Consider the following 25,114-nt stretch of genomic DNA (forward strand, 5'->3'; position numbering starts at 1 on the left):
CTGCAAGAAACATGTGAATGTCACACATACCCCCCTGCCCATAAAAATTTATAAAACCATGAACAAACCAATACAAATATAGGTCAAATAACGTAAGTATATGATTCCATTTATGTTTTTATATATTTTTATACTAATAAAACTACTAGAGTGTGAATTTATTCTTTTATAATTGTTATTTTTATAATCCAGAATATTTCTTGTATTAATTCTACTTTTATAAATTTAAAATATTGCTCCAAATCTTTAAAAAAAAAACAATAAAGAAAAGCAACAGGTCCAGGGATTTAGCTCAGCGGCACAGTGCCTGCCTGGCAAGTGCGAGGCCCTGAGTTCAATCCCCAGTAACAAAGAAAAAAAAAAAGAAAAAAAGAAAAGCAACAATTTCCATATTCTTAAGTTCTATAGACTACTCATTTGTACATCTACTCTACCTTCAAAGCAGCTATATAGTAGGTAATTAAGTAAAGGCTGGATAAATATATGAACAGACCAGAGAATTTCCTGGTTGTCTCCTACACCCAAGGACAATAAGCTTCTCCTCTGGCTTTTCTTTCAAGTTTAAACTGTCAGAAAGAGGGTAAAAAGAAACAATTGGATTTTCCAGAAGAGTTGTCATAGTAACTAAATTAGATACCAATTTGCAATAGCTACAAAATTCAAACTGTCTTCTGCTAGAGACCAAAGACCAGGAAGGCCATGTGGAAAAGAAAGGCAGCTGATAGGGCCAGGGATCTAGCTCAGTGGTTTCGTCGTCTGCTGCGCAAGCCAAAGTACCCAAGTTTGATCCCTGGTTAGCCCTCCACAAAAAAAGAAAGGCAGCTGTTGTATGAAAAAGAATTATAGGGCCCAGGATTTGGCTCAGGGATCTACTGCCTGCCTCACAAGCACAAGGTCCTGAGTTCGATCACCAGCACCAAAAAAAAAAAAAAAATTATAGCCCAAGGACACACAGCATATAATTTTCTTCCCAAATATTTTCCTGCTAAAAAGGATATGGATAAAATCATTTTGGCAAACAACTGCTGGCAACCCCAGCTCTCGGGGGACAATCTAACTTGGGTTCTTATTAACGGGAACAAACTAACAATTCCACCCTAAGCCAAAAACAGCCCTCTAGCACCCTCTTTCAGTTCTTCCCTATAGCTCAAATGAAATTTCTTAAAAAAAAAAAAAAAAAAAGAAAAGAAATTTCTTCTCCTGCCACTAAACCACAGTATCATAAAGTACAAGAGCCAGGAGTCTAATGCACTTCTGAGGCAAATCTCTTTGGTTTTGTTTTTAAATATAATACATATTCAGCTGGTTGTGGTGGTGCATACCTGTTAATCCCAGCACTCTGAAGGCTGAGGCAGAAGGATAGCAGTGAGTTTGAGGCCAGCCTGGGCTACAAAGTGAGTTCAAGACCAGCCTGAACTACATAGCAAGACCCTGTCTCAAACGAACAAACAAACAAAAATTACAAGGCCAGGGATTTAGCTCAGTGGTTTTGCCGCCTGCCTCACAAGCGCAAGGACCTGAGTTCAATCCCTGGTACCAAAAAAAGGACAAAAATAAAAATTCTAACAAATGCTTAATCCATCACCTTTGTTGGTCATTCAGATATTTTCAACCATTAAATAACAATGCAATGAGTACCTTTCTGTTGCAGTGTTCTAGGTTTAGAATTAATCCATTAGAAGAAGCCCTTAGAAGTATAACTTTGCTGGGCCTGTAGCTCAGTGGCAGAGCAAGTACTTGGCATGTGCAAAAGAGAAAGAAGTTATAAATTATAAACATTTAAAAGTGTTTTTTATTGGCCAAATACTTGCTCCAAGGTTGTATCTCATCTGCCATGAACTTAGACCTAGATTTATGTCCTGTCTCTGGCACTTATCAAGACAGCAAGGCACTTAGCCTGCCTCTTCATTTGTTAAAAGGGGATAATACCACCTTCCAAATAAGTTTGTTACAATTGCATGCGGAGAAGCTAGCACAATGCTCGGCTGTGTACTGAGAAAATATCTGTGCCTTTCCTCCTATGAGTCACACACACGGACACTTCCGTTAAGTACAATGATTCCAGTTCCTTCGAGTACTCTTCTGAAAAAGAATAACAGCACCTACCCACAGTCTGGAAGGATTAAAAGAGATAATTCATATAAAGTCCTAAGAATAGTGCCTGGTGCAGAGCAAGCATTGAAGATGTTAGAGCCGGGGAGTTAGCTCAGTGGTTTCGATGTCTGCTGCGCAAGCGCAAGGACCCGAGTTCAATCCCCGGTACCAAAAAAAAAAAAAAAAGATGTTGCCTTGCGTCCTCAGCAGTGTGGGGCATGACTCCAGGGCCCTCAAACCCTCCTCACTCATCCTGAACATTCCCCAGCTGAACACCATGTTACAGGTAGGGAAGGAGCTGAGATGGAAGGGGACTGTCGCCTTCTTCATACTAAACACTACACCCACGAACAAAGCCTTGGAGAACATTATTTTAGTACGTTTTTCTAAACAACAGAAACATTTTTTTCCCAAATACAAAGCAGCTAAATCACATCTCTATAATTCCATACTAAAACTATTATTTGAGCTGGGCACAGCAGTGCATGCCTGTAATTCCAGCACTTTGGGAGGCTGAGGCAGAAGGACAAGTTCCAGCTCAGCCTGGATAACTTGGCGAACCCTTGCCTCAAAATGAAAGATAAAAAGGAGCTGGGGATATAGCTTATGGCAAAGGTCCTGTGTTCAATCCTCAATACAGAAAAAATAAACAGAGTTATCTGTACTCATCTCTATTACATTTCTTTGAGTTTGATTCAGCTCATCGTCTCTAACATCAGCATCTTTTGATCCTAATTCTGTGACTCAAAATAGTAACTTCTTGCTTCACATTATTCACAATGAATGGCCCAACACAGAGAAGAAATACCACGTACAAAAACAAGTAGGCACGAGGAAAACAAGGTGTGTAGCACCACAGCCTAGCCACTCAGCTTGCACCACAGGAAGATGGAGACAGGTGAAAACATCAGCAGAGAGTACCAGGCCAGGCCTTTCTGTACTGCTCAGAAACCCTGACCTTGTCCTAGTCACAGGGACACTGAAGGACAACCTGACCAGATCTGTCTCAGAAAATTACGGTGGCAACAACATAAGGTGTTTTAAATTTCCATTAGAAAATGTTATACTAAGAATGTTATCCATTATCCATTAGAATGTTATACTAAATGAGTGGTGGTGAACCTTTTAGAGCTTTCAATAACAGCCCACTGCAGCACGTGTGCCATAGGTTTGCTACCATTGTACTAAGTGGTGACATGAGAATACGTCTGATCAGAACTCTCAGCCATGACCACAACTAGAGCCTGATGACAAAACTCATACTTCTGAAGAAGGTGAAGTAGAGTTCGTGGTCCTCCAACTCAAGGGATATAAACAAAATCTCAATATGTAGTCCAGGCTGGCCTGGAACTCAAGATCCCCTGCCTCAGCCTCCCAAGTGCTGGGATTACAGGTGTGTACCACCACCTGGCAGGATATAAACATTCAACGTTTTCTCCCCTTTAAGTTTTAGCCTCAGAACTGCTTGAACAAATCTAACTCAAACATAAATTATTATTTTTAAAATTATGAGATCTGAAACAACTACTGACCAGTAAAACTAACATCTGAATGGTATATTTTCAATATAAGTGGGCTGGGGATTTAGCTCAGTGGTTCTGTCGCCTGCCTCGAAAGCCAAGGAACCAAGTTTGATCCCTGGTACCAAAAAACAAAACAAAAAACAAAAAAACTATATATATATAAAAAACTAAAAACAACTTTTTCTAATACCATACAGTAGATATGAAGCTAAATAATATGCCTTATCTCACTTGATCTTTTTAACAACCTCAGAAAGTGTTACTGTTCTAATTTGACAAATTTTAAAAAACAAAAAAACAAAAAACTGAGTTCCAAAAAGTAACCTGTCCAAGACTACCTAACTAGTAAACTTACGCTTGACCTAAATTGATGTGATTCCAAAACCCACTCTTAATTCCTGAAGTATACTGGCAATACAGCAAGATAACACCTCAATAATAGTAAGAAGAGGAGGAGGAGGAAGATGGGGTGGGGGGGAGAGAAAGAAGAGGAGAAGGTGGGAGGAGAAGGTGAGGGGGGGAGGAGGAGGAGGAGGAGGAGAAGGAGACATTTATCATCTACTGAGCCCTCACTAACAACTCAGGTTCTGACACTGGCCTTCCTGAAGTATCCCACAGCACAGCACATGACCACATTAACAACCTCATGCTATCAATCACCAGGAGACACCTGGTAAGTATTAAACCTTGGTAAAGTTGACATACTTAATGTGAAAAGGTAATGTTTATATAAAAGACTATCATTAATTGGAGGAGGGAGATTGGTGCTGTGAACTGAACCCAGGGCCTTTGCACTGAGCTACATTCCCAGCCCTTTTTTGTTTTTTATTTTGAGACAAGGTCTCACTAAGTCCCTAAATTACTGTGGCTGGGCTCAAACTTGAGATCCTCCTGCTTCAACCTCCCAGAGTGCTAGGATTACATGCAGTGCCACACCCATCTTAGTCTGTTTATATAAAGTTTTGCTTTATGTATATTTTAAATCAATTATCAAAACAATTATCTACTCTGAGAGCTGTGCTATTTATTCAGGAAACACTTCTGATTTCTCTGTGCAACATTTATCAGTGGTGCGATATGTGCTATATACCAGTCTCTACTTGCAAAAGGAAATCACTCTGGGAAGAGAGATGCTTAAACAAGTAGCTACAAAAGGAGATATTTCATTCAGCTTTGTAAGCTGAACACCATTTAGAGAGGTGACAAATGAGCAAAGGAGAGACCTCTACAATAATGAATCAATATAAACAAAGAACAAATTATCATGAAATCCAAAGGCACATTCTGGGAATGACAACCACTGTTGGAGAGACCAGGTGGAGATCTACCTGGAGCATAAACCTACAGGCAATGGAGCACCAAGAAGTCCTGGAGCAGAAGAGTGACCTGGTCAGATCTGAGGCTTAGAAAAGTAACTAGGATGGGAACATGGACAACAGATTCAAGAGAGGACTATTAAGCAGCTCTTTCAGGAACCCACAGGAGAGGTACTGAGATCTTTAACTGGGGCAAGTGAAGATCAGAAAGAAAGGGGAGAAGCAACTGTGGAGAGAGAATTGATACAAAGTGACAATCTGTGAGGTGGGTAGAAAAGAGGGGAGCATGAACGATGATTTCATACACGAATGGAAGGGGGGGGTGGTTAGGGTTAGCTTGTGACCTCGCATTGTCTGAACACCAAATCAATTAGAGATTTAAATATGTATATAAAATATGAGTAGTTATATAATCTTAAAATGGGAAAGGAATTTACAAACAAAAGCAAAACTAAGAAGATAAACAACTTGGCTATGTAAAAAGTAATCTTCTGTAAAGAAATTATTTAAAAATTAAAACTTTAAAAGGAAAAAACAGCTGGGCATGGTGGTGCACACTTGTGATCCCAGCACTTGGGAGGCTGAGGCAGAAGAATCTCAAGTTCAAGGCCAGCCTGGGCTACACAGTGAGATCCTGTCTCAAAAAAAAAAAGAACCTACAAAAAAACAACTAACAAAAACTTTCCTATAATCTTTATATATAAGTTTTAAAATACTCAAAATAAATAAAATGACAAGTGTTTAAACTGAAAAATGTGCTAGAAATTCACATAGGTGGGCCAGGGATTTAGCTCAGTGGTTCTACCACCTGCCTCGCAAGCTCAACAACCCGAGTTCGATCCCCAGTACCAAAGAAATTCACATAGGTAACTCATATAATATAAGAAACATAAATGGCCAGTAATTATATGAAAGCCCCAGTCTTACTACTAATCAAAAAGATGCAAATTAAATAATTACTATTTCTAGCTACCAAAGAGCCAAAGATTTAAAAAAAAGAAAAAGAATAATTTATTATCCATTGTGTAGGGAAACCCCACATTCTCACACACAGTGAGAGAAAATTTGGCACTATGTACTGTCTATAGCAAGCTTAAAGAAACTTCTATACAACGAAAAAAGTTTATTTTTAAAAAATGATTTGGTGACTTGCAGCATGGATGACTAAGTAAAAGACAATGCCATTAAACAAGACCAGGGACAACGTGGAAGCAGGAGAGTATGATAAATTCATGTCTGAAACATGTTCAGCTTGAAATGTCAATGGGACATCAAGGTAGCGACATCCTGCAGGCATTTCAACACACAGGTCTGAAACTCACAAGGGAGACCTGGGACTGAAAAGTGGCATCAAATCAGGGAGGAGATGACCTCACTAGGGAAACAAGTTGTAGAGGGAGAAATGACAGATTAAAGACTGTGCTTCGAAGACCACCACCAGTGAGCTGGTTAACAGGTGACAGACAGTCACTGTGGCAGAGGGAGGGAGCATCAGGAGAGAATCCCAATGGCACAATAAAGGGAAAAAAGTCAGGAATGTGGAACCCATTACCACACCTTCACCTGCAGAGAGAGATGGCTGGGAAGAGAGGACTTGGAAATAAGAAGGAAGGCCTCTCTCCAGAGGAGTGCTGAGGCAGGAGGAGGGTGACAATAACTACAACAATGACACCAACTGCAAAGTCCAAGTGGGGAAAGAGGCAGCAAGTGTAGGCTTGCTTTCCAAGTTAATCAGAGAAGGGATTTTCTGATAACACAATCTGTGGTAGAACTGCCACCAAAATGCAGATTTTCATAAAATCCCTTCCTGGAATGACCACAAAGGAGGCTGAACCTGCAGATGCTATAGGAAATACAAAGGCCAGGATCCAGAAGGAAAGAGCTCCTCCTGATCAGCAAAGGCAGATGCTGGCTGTGAGCAATTACAATGGGCATGCACTCTGTCTACAGCACAAAGAGTCCACCTTCCAGCTTGTGTGGAAACTTCCGGTGGTGCTTAGAAAAGGGAGAATTCTTAGACCACTCCCACAAAAAGATAAGCTTCCCAAAAAGAAGGTTAAATCGGCCATCCTGAAACACTGTGGGTTGGACAAGAATGATAAAATTAGTTGCCTTTATCAGGAATGCCCCTCAGACCAATGTGGTGGTAAGGTTTTTATGGCCAGCCACTTTAAGAGATGCTATTGTGGCAATGGTGTCTGAATTACTGTTTCAACAAGCTAGAAAACAAGTCATTGTTGAGTTAATGAAAGATATGAGCAGGGAGACGTGGTGGGATACGCCTGTACTCCCAGCACTCAGGAGGCTGAAGCAGGAGGATCACTGTGAGTTCAAGGCCAGCCTAGGCAATATAGTGAGTGAGTTCAAGGCCAGCTTGAACCACACATAGTGAGACTGTCTCCAAAAAAGATATGAACAAGGAAAAAAAATTTTTTTTGGTACCTGGGATCAAACTTGGGACCTTGCGCTTGCAAGGCAGGCACCGGAACCACTGAGCTAAATCCCCGGCCTGAACAAGGAAAACTTTTAAGGGAGAGAGAGAGAAAATGAAAGAATGAAGAGTTAATCTGAGGTGGTGGCATGTCCAGGAAAGGTGTTTTGTTTGTTGGTTTGTGTTTTTAATGATAATAGAAAAAGCGCATATTTGAAGGCTGCAAGAAAAAGAAAAAAATGAAAGCATTTAAAACTACAACAATAAGAACAAAAGAAAGCAAGGTTCTAAAGAGCAGAGGTGGCAACTAGCTACAGAAAGGAACATACCCTACTTCTTCCCTAAGAAAATAGGGAAGGAAATAAGAATGAGCAAGAATTACTTGTAATTTAACTGACCTCTGAGCTTCTGTTTCCTGTCTGTAAATAGGATTAGGAATGGAATGACACCTAACCTCGAAAGGCTGTTGTAAGGGTTAAATGAGATCATGTAAACCAAGCACTAAAAGGGCTCTCAATAAAGTAGCTATATAATTGTGCATGCATTCAGGAGTATGTGTGTAAAATAGCTGGGTCCTCAGAAACCTTAATTACACAATTATCTGTCTACCTTGTGCTACTGATAACACTTTTCAAAAGGAGTCAATACTTGGCCTACCCACTCTGCCACGATCAAGACAAAGAAATGAGTATACTGAGAACTCTACTGTGGTAAGCCTTAAAACAAGCCCAGACCAAGAGCATATGTAGAAAATAATCAGGGTGGGAATCTGAATTAGGGGTCTGAATTAGGAGAGGAAACCAGTTGAACAAGTTCTGCAGAGCACATGACTTCAGTGGTTTCCAGCTCTGTGCAATACAGAAGGGGAACACACCAATGCCGGAACTGACTACTCCAAGCCACCGAGATTCGGTTCCTCCAGGAACAGCTCCTTGGCAACCATACTCATCCAGCAGAGCATACCGCGCCCCGAAGCCGGGTTACCCTATGCAAAGAACCTCCTGGATTCGGCCATCTTTACTCACAATTCAAATTCTACTAAACCACTAAGGCATCTGAGCAACACCTAGGCATTGGAAACAAACAACCAGAAATTTCAGTATGATATAGCAAGTGCAGGTCTTGAAAGAAAGGAATGCAGAGGACTCAGAAAGCACTTTTCATCACAGACAGCGGGAGGGAATGGGAAAGGGCTTCCCAGAGAACGGTGTTTAGGTCTTGAAGGCCTTGGTGCAGGACTGGGGAGAGATGTGACACGGGTGAACATCAGGCCACAAAAGAGAATGTGGAGGCATTTCAGGGATTTGAAACAGGAATGTGCGGTAAGATTAGACTGAAAAGATCACAGCAAGCAGTATGGGTGAGAAGGGGTTAGGGAGGGGAAAGACGGCACTGAAGAAAGTACTGCAATAATTGAGGCAAGGAATAGTAAAAACTTGTTTTCCAAGTCTTATCTGCAAAATGAGATATCTTGATAGCACCTGTTTTGTAACTTTTTGGGGTAGGTGGGGGGTACCAGGGATCGAACTCAGGACCTTGCGCTTTTCGAGGCAGGAGGCAGAACCACTGAGCTAAATCCCCGGCCCGATAGCATCTGTTTTGAAAGAAACTTGAGTATAAACTAAGCCAATGGGACAAGCTATAGGAATAAGTAAAATAAGTAAAAAAAAATAAGTAAAAAGTAAATAAAAACAATATGAAAAATAAGTACAAAACAGAGAGGAAAGTTTTTCTTTTAAGTATTTAACTTCTGTGTTTATTTATACCTAATACAGACCTATCCCTGAGAAAATCATTTCACTGTTAGCTGAATTGAGCCGAATAAGTTTTCTTGCCAAAATTAAATGTCTAATTATTACCACATTTCAATGGGGTCCTTGGTCTTATTAGGGTGATGAAAACTAGACTCTGGTGATGAGTTGCACAAGTAAATTTACTGAATTGTACATTAAAAACAGGTGAATTTTATGGCATGTAAATTAGACTTCTTAAGTTTGTGGGATTTTTTAAAATCAATACGTTTAACTACATATACCCAGACTGTGCCTTCAGATCCACAGCCTGGCAAAACATTACCATGTCCAATTTGTCTACCTACCCATCCCCGAATACATTTTTTAGGATTACAATTTGAGGAAATTTATTGTAGAGAAAATAGATGTCATCAAGTCATGATATAGAAAGCTAGGGAAGCCTATTAAGAATAGTCTTTGGGGGGCTGGGGATTTAGCTCAGTGATTTTGCCGCCTGCTGCCCAAGCAGCGCAAGGACCCGAGTTTGATCCCCGGTACCAAAAAAAAAAAAAAAAGTCTTTGGGAAGACTCTGGATCAGCCTCACCCATCTCTGCCCACTGAAATATTACTTTCAAACGTTACGTTTTCCATGAACTCCTCCATGATCTGCCATCGAAAATCATCTCTTCTCCCAAACTTCCTCTAAACATTCCTATGGCAAGTATCTCTTTGTATTTCTTGACCTTCTAAACAAGGTATTTACCTACACAAAGGTGGAATCATTTTCTAACTTATCTTAGAAACATGATACTCTACTGAAAGACAAAATGTTCGCTCAAAGAACATAATAGTCCTGGTCTCAATTCTAACCAAATAATAAGAAAAAGTCCAATTAAGTTCTTATCACATACTCCTGAAATACTCTTACCTATCACAGCCTCCACATCCCACACAACTTTGCACTAACCCAACTGTACTATATTCCTAAGCATATACTTTGTCAAAATTACTGTGGGTAGAGCTGCTCTGGGTACTAAGAAGTAGAAAAAACAGTTCCACCTCTGAAAAGTGCACAAAAGAGTATGTATGGTATGCTTTCTCTTCTTTCCCTTACAATTTCAGCTTATCTTGCAAAACCCAGCTATAAAAAAATCTTTCCTTCATCTAAACTCTCACATAGTAACTGTTTGCATCACTTCTTTGGCAATCATATATATTGCCTTGTGACATTTAGACTTTCATTTCTTGGTGTTGGCTAACTTTTCAAATTTTTATACTCTGTCAAATTAATCTAGACACCTAATGGTAGGTTTGGGTTATAGTTTCACATTCTCTGTAATTCTACCAGTGTCCTGAACAATGGAGGAGCTCATTTAAAAAATGTTTTTAACTTGCTTTAATGTTTATTGAAAGCATTTCCCCCAACTTTTTAGCCATATAAGAAAAAAAAAAGCAATGAAATATTATCAAGTCATTCAAAATAAAAATAGCTTTTAATAATACAGGAAATGAAAATAAAAATTATTTTTAACTAACTTGAGAAAATGCTTAGGTTAGAACATAGTAACAACCTTCTACTAAACTGTCACAGTCTATACCTGAAAATCTTCTGTAACATGGAATGTCCCAAAGCAGCTTGGATACCTTTTGGAAATTTCCTATTGTGATAGTTACTCCTCACATTAAGCAGATTTCCCTGTTACCACAATAATAAAGTGAACCCCTCTTCTATTTCTCAGAACTTTTTTCCCTCTCAGTGTTGGGATAGAATCTAGCCGCTGCAGCATGCTAGGCAAGTGCTCTACCACTGGACTACACACTAGCCCCTCTCAGGATTTTTTAGCAATGTAAGCAAAATGTAAACACAATAATTGCATAATTCCTATACTAGATGAGAATTTCCAGAATTTAGGTTCTGTGTTCCCTCAAAATCTATTTCCCTCCAAATCTAAATACATACAGCATAAAAAGAGTCAATTTCGGGCCGAGGATTTAGCTCAGTGGTTCCGCCACCTGCCTAGAAAGCACAAGGTCCTGAGTTTGATCCCTGGTACCAAAATGAAGAAGAAGAAGAAAAAAAAAGAGTCAATTTCCTCAACATATAAATAACCTCAGTCCTTTCAATTATTCCTCATACATCATAATTAGGGACCCTTTATCATGCTGTGTTGTGCTCATCCAACATGCTCTAGTCCTGGAGCAATAACCAAGTCTCACCTAGTGAGACTGATTAGAGTGGCTCTTTAGGTTCTATGCTGAAAAGGATTTGGATCTATCAGCAATGCCTGCTATGGTATGAAGAACCAGCCATGAAGGTGTGGTGGTGCAAAGTTATAATCCCAGAACTGGAGAGGCTGAGGCAGGAGGACGACACTGAGTTTGAGGCCAGCCTGTACTACATAGTGAGTTCAAGGCCAGCCCAAGCAAGATCCTGTCTCAAAATATCAAAGAGAAAAAAAAAAAAGAGAGAGAACCAGCCATAAATCCATCATCCCCAGTCAGACTATGGAGCTCCCTCTTAAAGTAAGGCCTCCAGATCTGAACACCAATTTCAGGCACATTTGGATCACTAAAGTGGTGATGGAACTGCCTCTTTCTGTGCTACACAGACCATACTTCTATTAATGGTTGCTTTCATTTTCTTTTCCTACTAATGTCACATGTACTGATGCTACTTCTCTTCCTTATCCTGTACATTTTTTGAAATTTCATCTAGTCAATCAGGCCATTTTGAACACAGAATGTGTCATGCAATATATTAACTCTCCCTTTGGCAATCCAAAAGTCAAACTCAAATTTAATGGACACTTCACATACTATCACAAACCTCCATGTTTTACATAGAATATGCCCTGAAGACCTTTTGAGAATTAAAAGCCTAACAGCTCTTATGTTGAGATAAAATTTCCAAGTTCACCATTTTTAACCATCTTAAAGCATCCAATTTGGTCTATCCTCAATGTGGTGCAACCGTCATGACTATCCACCTTTGACCACCCCAAAACAAACCTCACACACATTAAGCAGCTCTTTCTGAATCTACTTCATTCAACATGCTACAAACTTTCTTAGTCATATTGCTGTCCAGTTTACATTTATCCAACCTGTCTACGAGCGTGTCACAAGACTTGCTTTCAAATGCCTTGCTGCAATGCAATCTAGACATCACTTGTGTTTCTTTGACTCACCAGTCTGGTGACCATGTTCAAAGGGAAATGATGTTAATGTGACATGGCTTTTTGAAGGGAGTCCAGGCTGGCTCCTAGGCATTATTCCTGTTCTCATGAAGTGCTCATGAGCTATCTATTGGACAATGTGCCCTGGAATTTTCCCAGTGTAATGTTTTGTCAGAAACTAGTTTACTAGCCACATGCTGGTAATCCCAGCACTCAGGAGGCTGAGGGAGGAGAATCACCTCGAGTTTGAGGCCAGCCTGAACTACAAAGCGAAACCCTGTCTCAAAAAACAAAAACAAAACAGGGGCCGGGGATTTAGCTCAGTGGTTCCGCTGCTTGTTCGATCCCCGGTACCAAAAAAAAAACTAGACCAGAAGTTTTAATAATCAGCACATTTGTATTCCCCCATTTTTTGTGTGTTTTCCGGGGATTTAGCTCAGTGGCACCACACCTGCCTCAAAAGCCCAAGATCCTGAGTTCGATCTCTGGTACTGGGAGAAAAAAAAAAGTACTGAAGTTATACTTTGGTACTCAGCTGCTTTGAAACTCATTTTTTGTTTGTTTAGCAAAATATTCTGCCAATATAATTCACAGGAAAAGAAATACAAATAAGTGGCTTATAAACATATGTAAAGATGCTCACCTTCACTCATAACTAGATAATCTGAAAATTAAACCACAATAACATTTTCATCTATGAAACTAATATAAAAAAAATTTTAGAGGGCCTGGGGATGTAGCTCAGCCACACAGCCACACAGAGCCTGCCTGGCAAGCGCAAGGTCCAGAGTTCAATCCCTGCTACAAAAAAAAAAAAAAAAATTAGAATACTCTGGGCTGGTAAAGTTATGGGGAAAACAGTCTTCTCCTACATTATTCATAGAGATATGTAAACTAGAACAACCTCCAAGAAGAAGAAATTGGCAATCTTTACCAAAACTAAATGTACATATTCCCTTTCACCCAGAAATTGTACTTTTAGAAATTTACCCAGCAAGAATGCTTAAATGTACATGATGACATACACACAAAGTTGCTAACCAAAGCACTGTTCATAAAAACAAAAGCAGCGGGGGTGGGGGGGTGGGGGGGGGTGTTCCCATGGATGGTTAAACCCATAACTGAAAACTTAAGCAATCATGAAAAATAAAAACAAGGTACTCCACTGCATTTATGTGGAATGAGTTTCAAGATGCCAAGCAAGGGAGGGCAGGGGAAGGGGGAAAAAATAAGAACCAAGAGAGTATGTAAAGCTGCATATTTCCACTGATGAATGTCATTATATTGTACATCTAAAATGTACCAATAAAAGGATATACAAAAAAAAAAAAAGATGCCAAGCAAAATGTATAGTGTGCAACCACTTCTAAACAAAGAAAAACTGATTTGTACTGGTATGTACAGAATATCGCTTCTCAGCCTTTTGGCTAAGATCAAGTGTGGTATGCACAGACTATCCCCAGAAGGATAAATCATCAAAACACTGGTTCCATCTGGAAAAGTACTGAGTGGCTGGAAAAACAGGACTGAGGAGACTTTTCTACTGTGATCCTTGCATAGCCTCTAAAGTATGTATTATATCCTGGTAATTGTTTAGTAAGAAAAATACTTTAAATTTAAAAAAAAGATTTATCTACAAAAATGTTTGTAAGGATTCTCACATTTTTGAAGGAAATTCCCAAAGTAAGTCATGGTCAACCACGACCTTTTTGAACTATCAATGATCCAACCACCATTGCCCAAGCTAATGAATGACACAGCAACATGTCTTCAAAGCAGAAAAACATGTTGGTATAAGTCATGTCAGTAAAAGGTAATTCTTGCTTCCGTATGGCTATATGAAAGGTCATCTAAAATGTGTATGTTATAAAGGGACCTGCTGATTAATGATAATTGCACCAATTTTATTTTATCATTTTCCTACCTTTAATGATCACATGTTTGTTCTTTTCCTTTTCAATTTTTCCTATTCTAATTACACCGCACCCCCTTTTATTCCTAGGTTCATTCTGCTTTGGTGTTTAGGAAAAACAATCCTGTTTAAGAAAATATTTTTAGTTTTTTATGTTGCTGATCAATGGCTCTAAGTAACATCTGGACCCTTTTTAACATTCTAGATAAATACCTGTCACAAAATAGTGTTTTTTTCTACAAAAAAACCCTCTCAGTTCTTACAGCCCAGCATTCTCTCAGTCCCCAAACATCTACCCCAATAGCGGTCAAGCCCTGGGCTGGCAGCTGCCTCTCCAATGTTCCTTCTGCTTTTCGTTATGATTTCCAATGAGTCAACAGGAAGGTATTCTGAGCAAAGAAGAAATAGAGGCCTTTAGACAAGTCTTTCCTCCGCCCACAACTCCCAAAAATACAGCTCTTGCCAAATGATCCAAGGCAATTTCCAATCCAATTTGCCACTCCTGTCTGTATGAGGTCACTATTTAACACACAAGAACTTGGTGAGAAGAAACACCTTTCTAAATTGAAGATGGAGCAATCTAGACACAAAAACATATATGACAAATTGGGGATTTGTTCTCATACAGAGTAGTAGGTAGAAGATTCTGAAATAAGAAGCAGGCAACAAGTAGTTGGGCACAGTAGCACACACTGAGAGGCTGAGGTGGGAGGATCACAAATTTGAGGCCAGCCTGGGCAACTTAGCAAGACTTTGTCTCAAAGTAAAAAATTTAAAAAGGGCTGGGGAACCAGGCATAGTAGCATACACCTGTGATACCAGCACTCAGGAGGCTGAAGCAAGAAGACTGCCACAAGTTCAAAACCAGCCAGCCTAAGCTACATAGTGAGAGACCCTCCCTATCTCAAAAAAGAAAAAAAGAAGAAGAAAAAAGAAAAAAGAGGCTGTGGATGTAGTTCAGTGTGAAGGCTAATGGCCCTGGATTCAGTCCTCACCCCCCCACCTCCACCCCCCCAAAAGTTAATTAGATAAACATACAAAGCTCTTATCACATGTTAGCATGCAGTAAGTGCTCAATAAATAGCAATTGATGACCACAATTAGGAAGGTACGAGAAGCAAGAGGAAGACACTCAGAGACAGATGGTAAATATTTTCAATCATGATGACTTTGCAAATGAGAGTTTGGGGGGTTGTTTTTGTTTTTTTGTTTGTTTGGTTGGTTTGGTTTGGTACCAGGGATTGAACTGCGGAACTTGCGCTTTCCAGGCAGGTGCCAGAACCACTGAGCTAAATCCCTGGGCCAGGGTAGGGGGTGTGGGGTGAGGGTTGTAGGGATTCAATAACTTCCTTTTAGGTGGCTAAAAGGTAAACTATTACGATTTCCATAATAAAACACCTTATTAAAATAACCAATTCTTCCCAAGATACAAGTATAAGAAATTTTTTAAAAATCAAACTTAAGCAAGTAAACGCTTGTTCTTCAAAAGAAACCATTAACCAGAGTTTTCATTTATATGTTTAAAATTTTTTGATTCAAAACAGTTAAACCACTATAAGGAGTCTACAGAAGAAAAATGAAACAGCAGAGCTCTGATTTGATCAGGTAGGCCCTAGGATCTCACATTCAAGCACTTCACTGGGCTTGCTCAAAGATACTGTCACTAGGCAACCAAGTCCCAAATTAAACAAACAGCCACCAGCCTGTAATATGAATCACTTCCGGAAAGTCTCACTTTGACTACCAGCACTTTCTTACACAAATACTTGTCAAGGGGTTTATTTAGGCAGCCTCAAATGGAAACAACCAAAAGTCCATCAAACATCATACAGCTTAAAAACAAGTCCTACTACCCACAGGTATCCCCCAAATTGGTACACCATGAGGCAGAAGAAATTACACAGAAATCACAAACAGGTCACCAAGCAAGGCTGGAAAATGAAAATTTTAGAACATACCAACTTGGAATCTCAACTGTATTTTTACTATTTTGTCATCAGGGTTTTAAAATACACAAAGCATAATTATTGCTCTGATCTCTAAGACCAGAAGATAAACATGCTGAATTAGGTCAAACTAATGGGCTGCTTTACCACGGAAGACTTTCATCTTGACCAGCAGACAATCCATACACTCAGCTGGCCAGTTAACAGGCTCGATCACGGTCACATCTACTGACTACAAGGAGAACTGGTAAAGTATTGAGTCTAGTTGTCCTGGTTACTCACTCCTTCCTCTCACTTCAAAAGGATCTGACAGCCAAGTACCATAACATGAACTCCCAGCAATCCCAGAAGTCAGGGCCAGAGGATCACTTGAGCGAAGGAGAGCAGCCTAGGCAACACAGTGGGTCTCGGTCTCCAAAGAAAGGATCTTACACATATCACACTATCCTTCATGAACTAACAATTAAATTTATTAATAAGTGCAGAGGGGGAAGAAAAAATGCAGTAGTTCAAAATGAAAATTACAATAGGACAAAACATATACCGATAACAATGGGGGGAATCAAGGTTATAGAAAATTAAGTCAGTGAAACAAAAGATATGTGCAACATACCCAGAATGACTACTCTAAATGATTTATGTTAAATCACTGTTGTTATGATTTAACACAAATGAAGAACAGCCATAAAAGAGACTATGCAGATACAACCCACAAGACAGAATGAATGAATTAAAACCAATTATTAAAAGCATAATGAATCATTTCCTAGAGTTAAGACAAATAAAAAAAGACATAAATCAAGAAAAGTCTCAGGCTGGGAATGTAGCTCAGTGGTAAAATGCTTGTCCAGCACTCTAGGCATGCACAATGCCCTGAGTTCAATTCGCCTTCTAAAAAAAGGCTCCACCTTACAGGCAAAATTGCTAAACCAGTATCAATCCTAATTTGTAACTTGGGGAAATTTTTACACCTCAAGGAATAAGAATTCCTTATTCTTATTTCTTTCAAATCTAAAAAAATCAAGTTACTTGTCATGGAACTAAAATTAGGCTAGCTTCAGATGTTGTTTCTCAGTAGTAAGGGGTACAAGCAACTTAAATTGTATCTATCTTTTAAAAAAAACAAAAAAAGTCTGTAATCCCAGCACTCAGGAGGTTGAGGCAGGATGCTCACCATGAGTTTGACGCCACCTTGGACTACATAATGAGTTCAAGGCCAGCCTGGACTGCATAATGAGACCCTGTCTCAAAAAAAACAGAAAAAAAAAACCAAAAAAAACCTAAGTTCACCAGAGAATAAATAGCCCAGGACTAGAACTATATTGTAATCTAATATTTGGCAAAGTAGACATCAATTGCTAACAGGTAGAAAAAGATGGCTGGGGGCCGGGAATTTAGCTCAGTGATTCCAGCGCCTACCTCACAAGCACAAGGTCCTGAGTTTGATCCCTGGTACCAAAAGAAAAAAAAAAAAAAAGATGGGCTTTGAAATATTACAATTCAGAAACATGATGAGATTTATAAAAGATTTAGATTCTTTAAAAAATTAAACCAGCCAGGCAGCCAGGTAAGGTGGCTCATGCCTGCAAGCCTAGATATTTGGGAGACTAAGGCAGGATTGCATATTGGAAGCCAGGCTGGACAGCTTAGTAGGTCTCCACTTCAAGATAAAAAATAAAAAGGGCTGGACTATAGATCAGCAGTGGTGCACTTCCTGCCTAGCAGGTGCGAGGCCCTGGGTTCAATCCCCAGTACAACCCAAATTAAATCATAGGAAACACTAACAGATTGTAAAACTGCAAATTGTAGGAAGATTTTAAAGAAATTAAGCTAAGGGCTAGGATTTAGCACAGTGGTGCCATGTCTGCCTCACAAGCTCAAGGTCTTAAGTTCAAACCCCCCACCATGGGTGGGTGGGGGAATATATTAAACTATCTAAGCTCTGAACTGATAGGACAAATTACAAAGAGAGAGATTAACATTTAATCTCCAGCTGGCACTACATTTGTCTAGCATGTGAGAGCCTGGGTTAGATCCACAAGCATCACCAAAAATATAAATAAAATTAATTTCATAAAATTTAAAACTGTACAGTAAAAAATAATATAAAATGGAAAATCAAGGAAAAATGTTTTCTTTTTTTTTGGTACCAGGGATCGAACGGGACCTTGTGCTTTCGAGGCAGGCGCCAGAACCACTGAGCTAAATCCCTGGCCCATGTACTTTTTGTTTTTTGGTGCTGGGGATCGAACTCCGGTCCTTGCGCTTGCGCAGCAGGCGGCGAAACCACTGAGCTAAATCCCCGGCCTACAAGGAACAATGTTTACAGCAAATATAAGCAAACTCACAAGTTAACCCTAGAAAACAGGTAAATGATACCAACAGAAAATGTGCATAAGAAAATAAAACTGATAATCTCTCTAGTAATCAAAACAATATAACTAAATTGGAATAAACCTAAATTATAAACCTCATGTAGTAATAGTAATTAAGACACATAACAAAATTAAATTTGTGATTACATCTAAAAATTACATAACTTTTTCTTCATTACTTCCCTTTTCTCATAAAATTACCATTGTATAAAGCATTTTAGACATATAGTACAGCATTAAATAAAAAGAAAAGTCTTATCACAACCTCCACCCCTATAATACTCCCCAGGGGCATCCTGGTTTTGGTTTTACTTCAAGACTAAAACTTAAATCTGAGGTGAGAAAACTAGGTCTACCAACATTTAGGACCTTGAATGTACCCAGAAAATTCCCTAAGAAAGTGTTACTAACACCTCATCATCTCCATATTAAATCTGCTTTTGCCCAAAGACCAGGATAAAGAACACATTTACTGGGTGTTTCTGTATTTCACTGTATCAGGCACTTCCCTGCAGCAACTCTAAAATACACAGTATTCCCATTCTGCAAAGTACAAGGCCCACTCACTCCCTGAGGTTAAGCAGCTTGCAAAACCAGAATCAAAATGCACACCTGCCCAAACTGAAAGTCTCATTCTTTTCACTTGCCAAGATATCTCAACATTCAAGATTTTCAAGGGCATTTTATTTAGACTTTGTGAATCTGTTTTACCTAATTATAAGTATCATGAGAGTAGTCATAACTTAAAAGGATAGCTGTAACTACTGGACTGCCTTAGCTCCCGAGACTTCCCAATTGGGGGACGAGGAAGGGTGCTGGGAATTGAACCCAGGCCTCTACTGCTAAGTCACAATGTGCTCTACCACTGCGCTGTACCTCCAAGTACACATTTCTTAAATGTAAAATTTGCAGTTTAGCTACTAAGTAGGGTAAAAAGGTTTTGGTGGCCACACTAAGAAGGAAAACTTCCACATGTAACATTGTTATGTGAAAAACAATTAGTTTCAAGCACTTTAACAAATACACTTGTGCCAGGCATGGTGGCCCACACCTGTAATCCCAGCACTCAGGAGGCTGAGGCACACGGATCACTGCAAGTTTGAGGCCAGCCTAGGCTGCATAATAAGTTCAAGGCTAGTCTGAACTACATAGCATGACCCCGTCTCAAAAAACCCAAAATAGGGCCGGGGATTTAGCTCAGTGGTTTCACCACCTGCTGCGCAAGTGCAAGGACCTGAGTTCGATCCCCGGTACCCCCCAAAAAAAACCAAAACCCCAAACAAAAAAAACAACAAATACACTTGTAAATGCAACCCACTTATTACAAGGTCTGCCTGTAGTAAATTAAGTTCCAGAAAAGAGAATAGTTGTTTCCATCTATGTCACTATTTTAAGAGTTAAAAATAAATCTCAGGCTGGGGATTTAGCTCAGTGGTTCCACCGCCAAAGCACAAGGACCCGAGTTCGATCCCCGATACCAAAAAAAAAAAACTCATCCTATATTTCCTCTCTATAATTATGAATAGGCAAATGCATCCAGCTGCTATGCCCAACAAGCCATTATGTAGCTACAGGCTATGGGCCCTGAATCATACTGGGTGGTGCTAAGTATTTTCTTATGTGTAAAAGGGGTTTGGATCAATCTCCTAAAAATGATCTCCTTCAACCATGAAGTTATACTTCTCCATGTGAGAATTCTAGAAGCTAGTCAGCATGCTATTCTTCCTAATTAACTCACGTATCCTTTTGATTTTCTTGTCTCTTAAACGTTTTAACTTCCATTTTGAGGATCACAATGTGCTAGCCTAGAAATAATCACGTTCCTGGAATTCTAATACCATTTAGAGGGAGAGGAGATCTAAAGAACTCAATCCAGATAATGTTCTATGCCAACAATGAAGACATCTGCACAGGCTGGGGGGAGTAGTTCATTAATAGTACACTTGCCCAGCAAACACAAGGCCCTCAGTTTGCTTCTTAGCACCACCGAGGGAAAAAAAAAAAAACCCAAAAAAACCAAACAGACATATACACAAAAGAGAATTTGTTCTCAAGAACTGATTTCTTTCCAAGATACCTTTTCAATTCCTCCAAATTACAGAAGGTAAAGTGCTTCTATTTAGCACTAAGCTCTTGTTAACACCATGTAGTTAGTGACAGGACGAAGCTTGTACTTCCCCTCTATGGGGCAGGTGTATCCCTTGATTGGGGGGTGAGAAGTGGGTATGGGCCTTCAGCAGGAGGAAGGCAGCTCATGACAGATTGGAGAGAACATTCCAGGCACCCTGAAAGAAGGAATCCTGAATGGACAAACTCAAGGAGAACTAGAATTAACCTTCCTCCTATGAATTTCAACCTAACAGTATTTTCTCCCATTCCAGAATTGCTCACACTTTCTCCTTACCTGGAATCCGCTCTGTTTTGTTCTGCCAGACATGTTCTCATCTTGGTTCTTTTTCCTTTCACCTGAAACCTCTTTTTTTTTTTTTTTTAACCTGAACCTACTGATCTTCCTCTGTTACTTTCTCTACCTGTCCAAGAGCTAAGCACCTACACACCTCACATACTTAAATGTTGGCCAGGCGTGGTAGTGCACACCTGTAATCTCAGCACTTCGGAGGCCAGGACAGGAAGATCGCCGGGAGTTCGAGGCCAGCCTGGGCTACATAGCAAGACCCTACCTCAAAAAATTAAAAACAAAACCAAAACCAAAAACAAAATAAAATAAATGTCACTTCCTTTAATTGGGTGAAAATGGTATTCATCTGTCTTGTACAACTGCTTCTTAGCCAGAACAAATGTAATACCTAATCAGAACATGCAAAACAACAAAAGCAAACTTTCATTTAAAAATAAATAGTAGGCCGGGGATTTAGCTCAGTGGTTCCACCGCCTGCCTCGCAAGCAAAAGGACCCGAGTTTGATCCCAGGTACACCTAAATAAATAAATAAATAAATAGTAGTTCAATCCCCGGAATCAAAAAATAATAATAATAATTTTTAAAAATAAATAAATAAATAGTAATTCTGCCTCCTGCCTCGAAAGCACAAGGTCCCGAGTTTGATCCCCAGTACCAATAAATAAATAAATAGTAACTTAAATTTACTTTATAAAGAGATAATGGGGGAATGGATATAAGCAAAATCTATTATATACACTGAACACCCACAAAAAACTGTGAAACTAGGCAGAGGGCAGGGTAAACTTGAGTGACAGGAAAAGAAAATGATCAAAGATTATTATTGTATGTATAAATTTTCTAAAATAAAACCCATTAATCTGTTAAAAGGTGAAAAAAAAAAAGTAAAATAAAATCCTTTCTATGCAGCCCTCAGTAAAAAGCCTTGAATCCTTAAATATTTCATTAATTTCCATATGAAAGTGGATTTTCAAACAATAAAGAAAAGCAGAAATCTCTATTTTCTATTTCCCAACCACGCCCACTGAACATTTTTGTGAATTACTCCTAAATTTTCCCATTTAACCTCCTTGGGAAATATAAACCCATAACCACCACGCACTTCTCTCTCTCCACATACATTTATATTCACTCTCTCTACACACTACTCTATTCCCAAGAAAGCTCTTTAAAGGTACAGGGGAAAATTGAGTGCCCCGGGATACACAATGGGGCTACTGTACTAAAAGGTAGAGCTTTTCATGGGAGGAGGAGAGGTAGCATTATAAATAGAACTGAAGAGGGGAACCTTTTCTCCATTGGATCTCTCTAATCTTTATTCCTGACCTTGGATCCACTGTAATTCCAGACTGTGGGGCTCCTCCAAATTAGAGGAAACACGACTGGGCCTATCCAAGAAGGCAAATCGGGCCTTGTACTAGTGAGGAAAGAGGAGCCCGAGAAGCACACAAGAAGCAGCCTAGCACCCCAGAAGCGGTGGCAGAACTGGAGAGAGGAAGCCCTAGCTAACAGTGAAGAGCAGGCCATCTGTCAGTGATTCACCCAGAACACTTTTTAGGGGTGGCAACAGCCACACTGGGTGACTGCCAGGAATCCTGGTCTGCTTTTTCTGCCATAAATTTATTCCAAGGTTCCTCAGTCCTCTCTGATTGTAAAATCTAGGTGCTTCCAAAATTGATTTTCTTAACAAAATTTTAAACAAAAGGAAAAGACACCAAGAAAACATGCTGGGTATGGTGACACACTCCTGTAATCCCAGCACTGGAGAGCCTGAAGCAGGGAGTTCAAGGCCTGCTTGCACCACATAATGAACTGAAAACCAGCCCAAACTTACATAGCAAGACCCTGTCTCAAAAAAACAACAACAAAAAACACCACATCCAGATTTTCTACGATTACCTCCCTAAAGTAAGCCAGACACATTCCAACAAAGGACAGAGTATATAAAGGCAGTATGCAACTATTATGCTCTCCCTTCTCACCTAGGCATAAAAAATAAAGACTATCACAAATCTAATGTCACTTACCATGAAAAAGCACCCAACTAAACACCCAGGGGGTAATGGCACCTAGGATGGGTTTTAAAGAAAATGGGCTACTTTTCTATACTGGAAAAAATACCAGACAGAAAAGACTATGCTCTGGAGTAGATCCAAATGAAATGACTCTCCAGTGCAGCACTTGAGGAAGGGAATATGATGAAAAATATCATTTTATTCAGGCTATCATATCCCAGCATAAGGCAAAGTCTTACAAATGTTTCTATTTTTCAATGGGGATAGGGAACCATCAGACACAATGAGGGATATAGTTCAGTAGTAGAGCACATGGTTAGCATGCATGAGGTCCTGGGCTCACTCCCCAGCACCACCAAAAATAATAAACTTCCACTTAGAAAGGTAAGTGTTACCATCACTAATCCCCATCGATATCATCACTAACACTCCTACCCTCATTTCTTCGAAGGGGTTTAAGCTCAGAAAAGCAGCCTACATTGAAGAAGCCACACCAAAATGCATGTTCCCAAGGGAGGAAGAATGGGGATGGGGGGGCACAAAGGAGACTCCAACTGGGGCTGTTATTTTTTTTTTAGAGGAAAAAGGAAGATCTGAAAGGTTAACATGCGTTAGTTCTGAAATACAAGAATGTTTGTTGTATTTTTCTCTGGACTTTCTTGTAGCAATTTTAAGATTTTCAGAACTATTAAAACAAAAAACAAAACAAAAATACCACTTTTGTTTACTAGCTTCATTTAAAACACTGATTTTTGTGCTCGCTTCGGCAGCACATATACTAAAAACACTGATTTTCAGAGCTGGGGATGTAGCTCAGTGGCAACATGCCTGCCTGCCAAGGGCAAGGTCCTGAGTTTGATCCCCAGTACCAAAAAGAAAAACAAAAACAAAAAACATTGATTTTCATTAAACTTTAATGAGAAACACCTTTCATTATTCCTCACCAGCCTTTTCCACCAGCACTCACTTATGGAATACATGATCTATAATTACATCTATCCACCCTGGGACCTTGCAAAGAAACATAAGCACAAGAACAAAAGAAATAAATTACTGATAGCAAGTGGACACCCTGAAATTAAGACCACACCACAAGGTCTTGGGGCATCTGAAAAAGGAAAATAGCAGTTATAGATTTACTTTGCAAAGCATCTAGAGGATGCTACCTTTGATAAACAGTCTGAATTTCTCCCAAATGGATGAACCAATTCCCACAGCCCTACTGTGTAAGCCTTCCAACCTAGTACTCAACCCACAAGTCATCAGCAAAGAGATTCAATTCATATATAAATTAAAACCAGTAAGAATTAGTATAACTTTAATATCAGGAACTCCAGGCCCTAAAAATGCTATTTTTCCCAGACAGGGGCCAGTACCCAAAACAAGTTCTGTAAGCATAAAATTGAGTACCACAAATCCGAAAAACATTCAGTATACACAGATGCTCATCACACTACCATCAGTGTTACTTACTCTCGTAAATACACTACCCATACTTACCCCCTCACCCACCAACACCCCCGGGTCCACCTACAACATACAGAGAAATCTTTATCTGTGTTCACACCATATCAAATCCCTTCTTCCAATCTTCTCTCTAGCCAGCCCATATTTACCTCTTTGCTTCTTCTAAATGACAAAGGTACTCATAAGCCACATTCTGTCGTCTCCTTTCATCCATCTCCTCTGCAGTGAGTCTCTCATTATCCAGGACAGCTAAAACATGAAAGAAAGAATGTAAATATGAAGATCTGTAACTTTCCTTCCTCAGCAATAAAAGAATGGCACAGCCATCAAATTCCTGCTAGTCACCTAGAAGTCAAGGTAACAAGGTCAAAGTAACTGGTGGATGTGTGGATAGTCAAGTGCACCAAAATCATTTTCCTTTAAAAAACAAAAATGGGCAGGGGATTTAGCTCAGTGGTTCGACACCTGCCTCGAAAGGGCAAGGACCTGAGTTCGACCCCTGGTACCAAAAATAGAAATAATAAAAAACAAAAACAAAAAACCTATGGGGTTTCAACTATACTCATCTTGCCCTTTTTAGAAGTGTATGGTAATATGAACATTAATTTTAGTGTAATCGTGAAAAATACTGTCATAAGATTTTGGCTGAAATGTGTCCTAATCTGTGAAAACTTTTTCTTTTCAGGATTTGTTTTGTTTTGTTTT

At 39.5% G+C, this 25,114-nt stretch overlaps 1 protein-coding gene across 3 annotated transcripts in view; it reads right to left on the bottom strand.

Moving 5' to 3' along the window:
* Iqgap1 (IQ motif containing GTPase activating protein 1) overlaps positions 1–25,114 on the bottom strand; it is a 94,766-nt gene that overhangs the window by 67,813 nt on the left and 1,839 nt on the right. For all 3 annotated transcript variants that reach the window (XM_013075120.3, XM_004852819.3, XM_021264851.2), the window contains exon 2: positions 24,559–24,658. In XM_013075120.3, coding sequence (XP_012930574.1) covers positions 24,559–24,658 — 100 coding nt within the window. The remainder of the gene's footprint in view (positions 1–24,558; positions 24,659–25,114) is intronic.

This window comes from Heterocephalus glaber, unplaced genomic scaffold (genome assembly GCF_053883595.1).
Source record: "Heterocephalus glaber isolate CG9 unplaced genomic scaffold, H.glaber_assembly_v1.0 deba00001531, whole genome shotgun sequence".
In the NCBI taxonomy this organism is placed as follows: Eukaryota; Metazoa; Chordata; class Mammalia; order Rodentia; family Bathyergidae; genus Heterocephalus; species Heterocephalus glaber.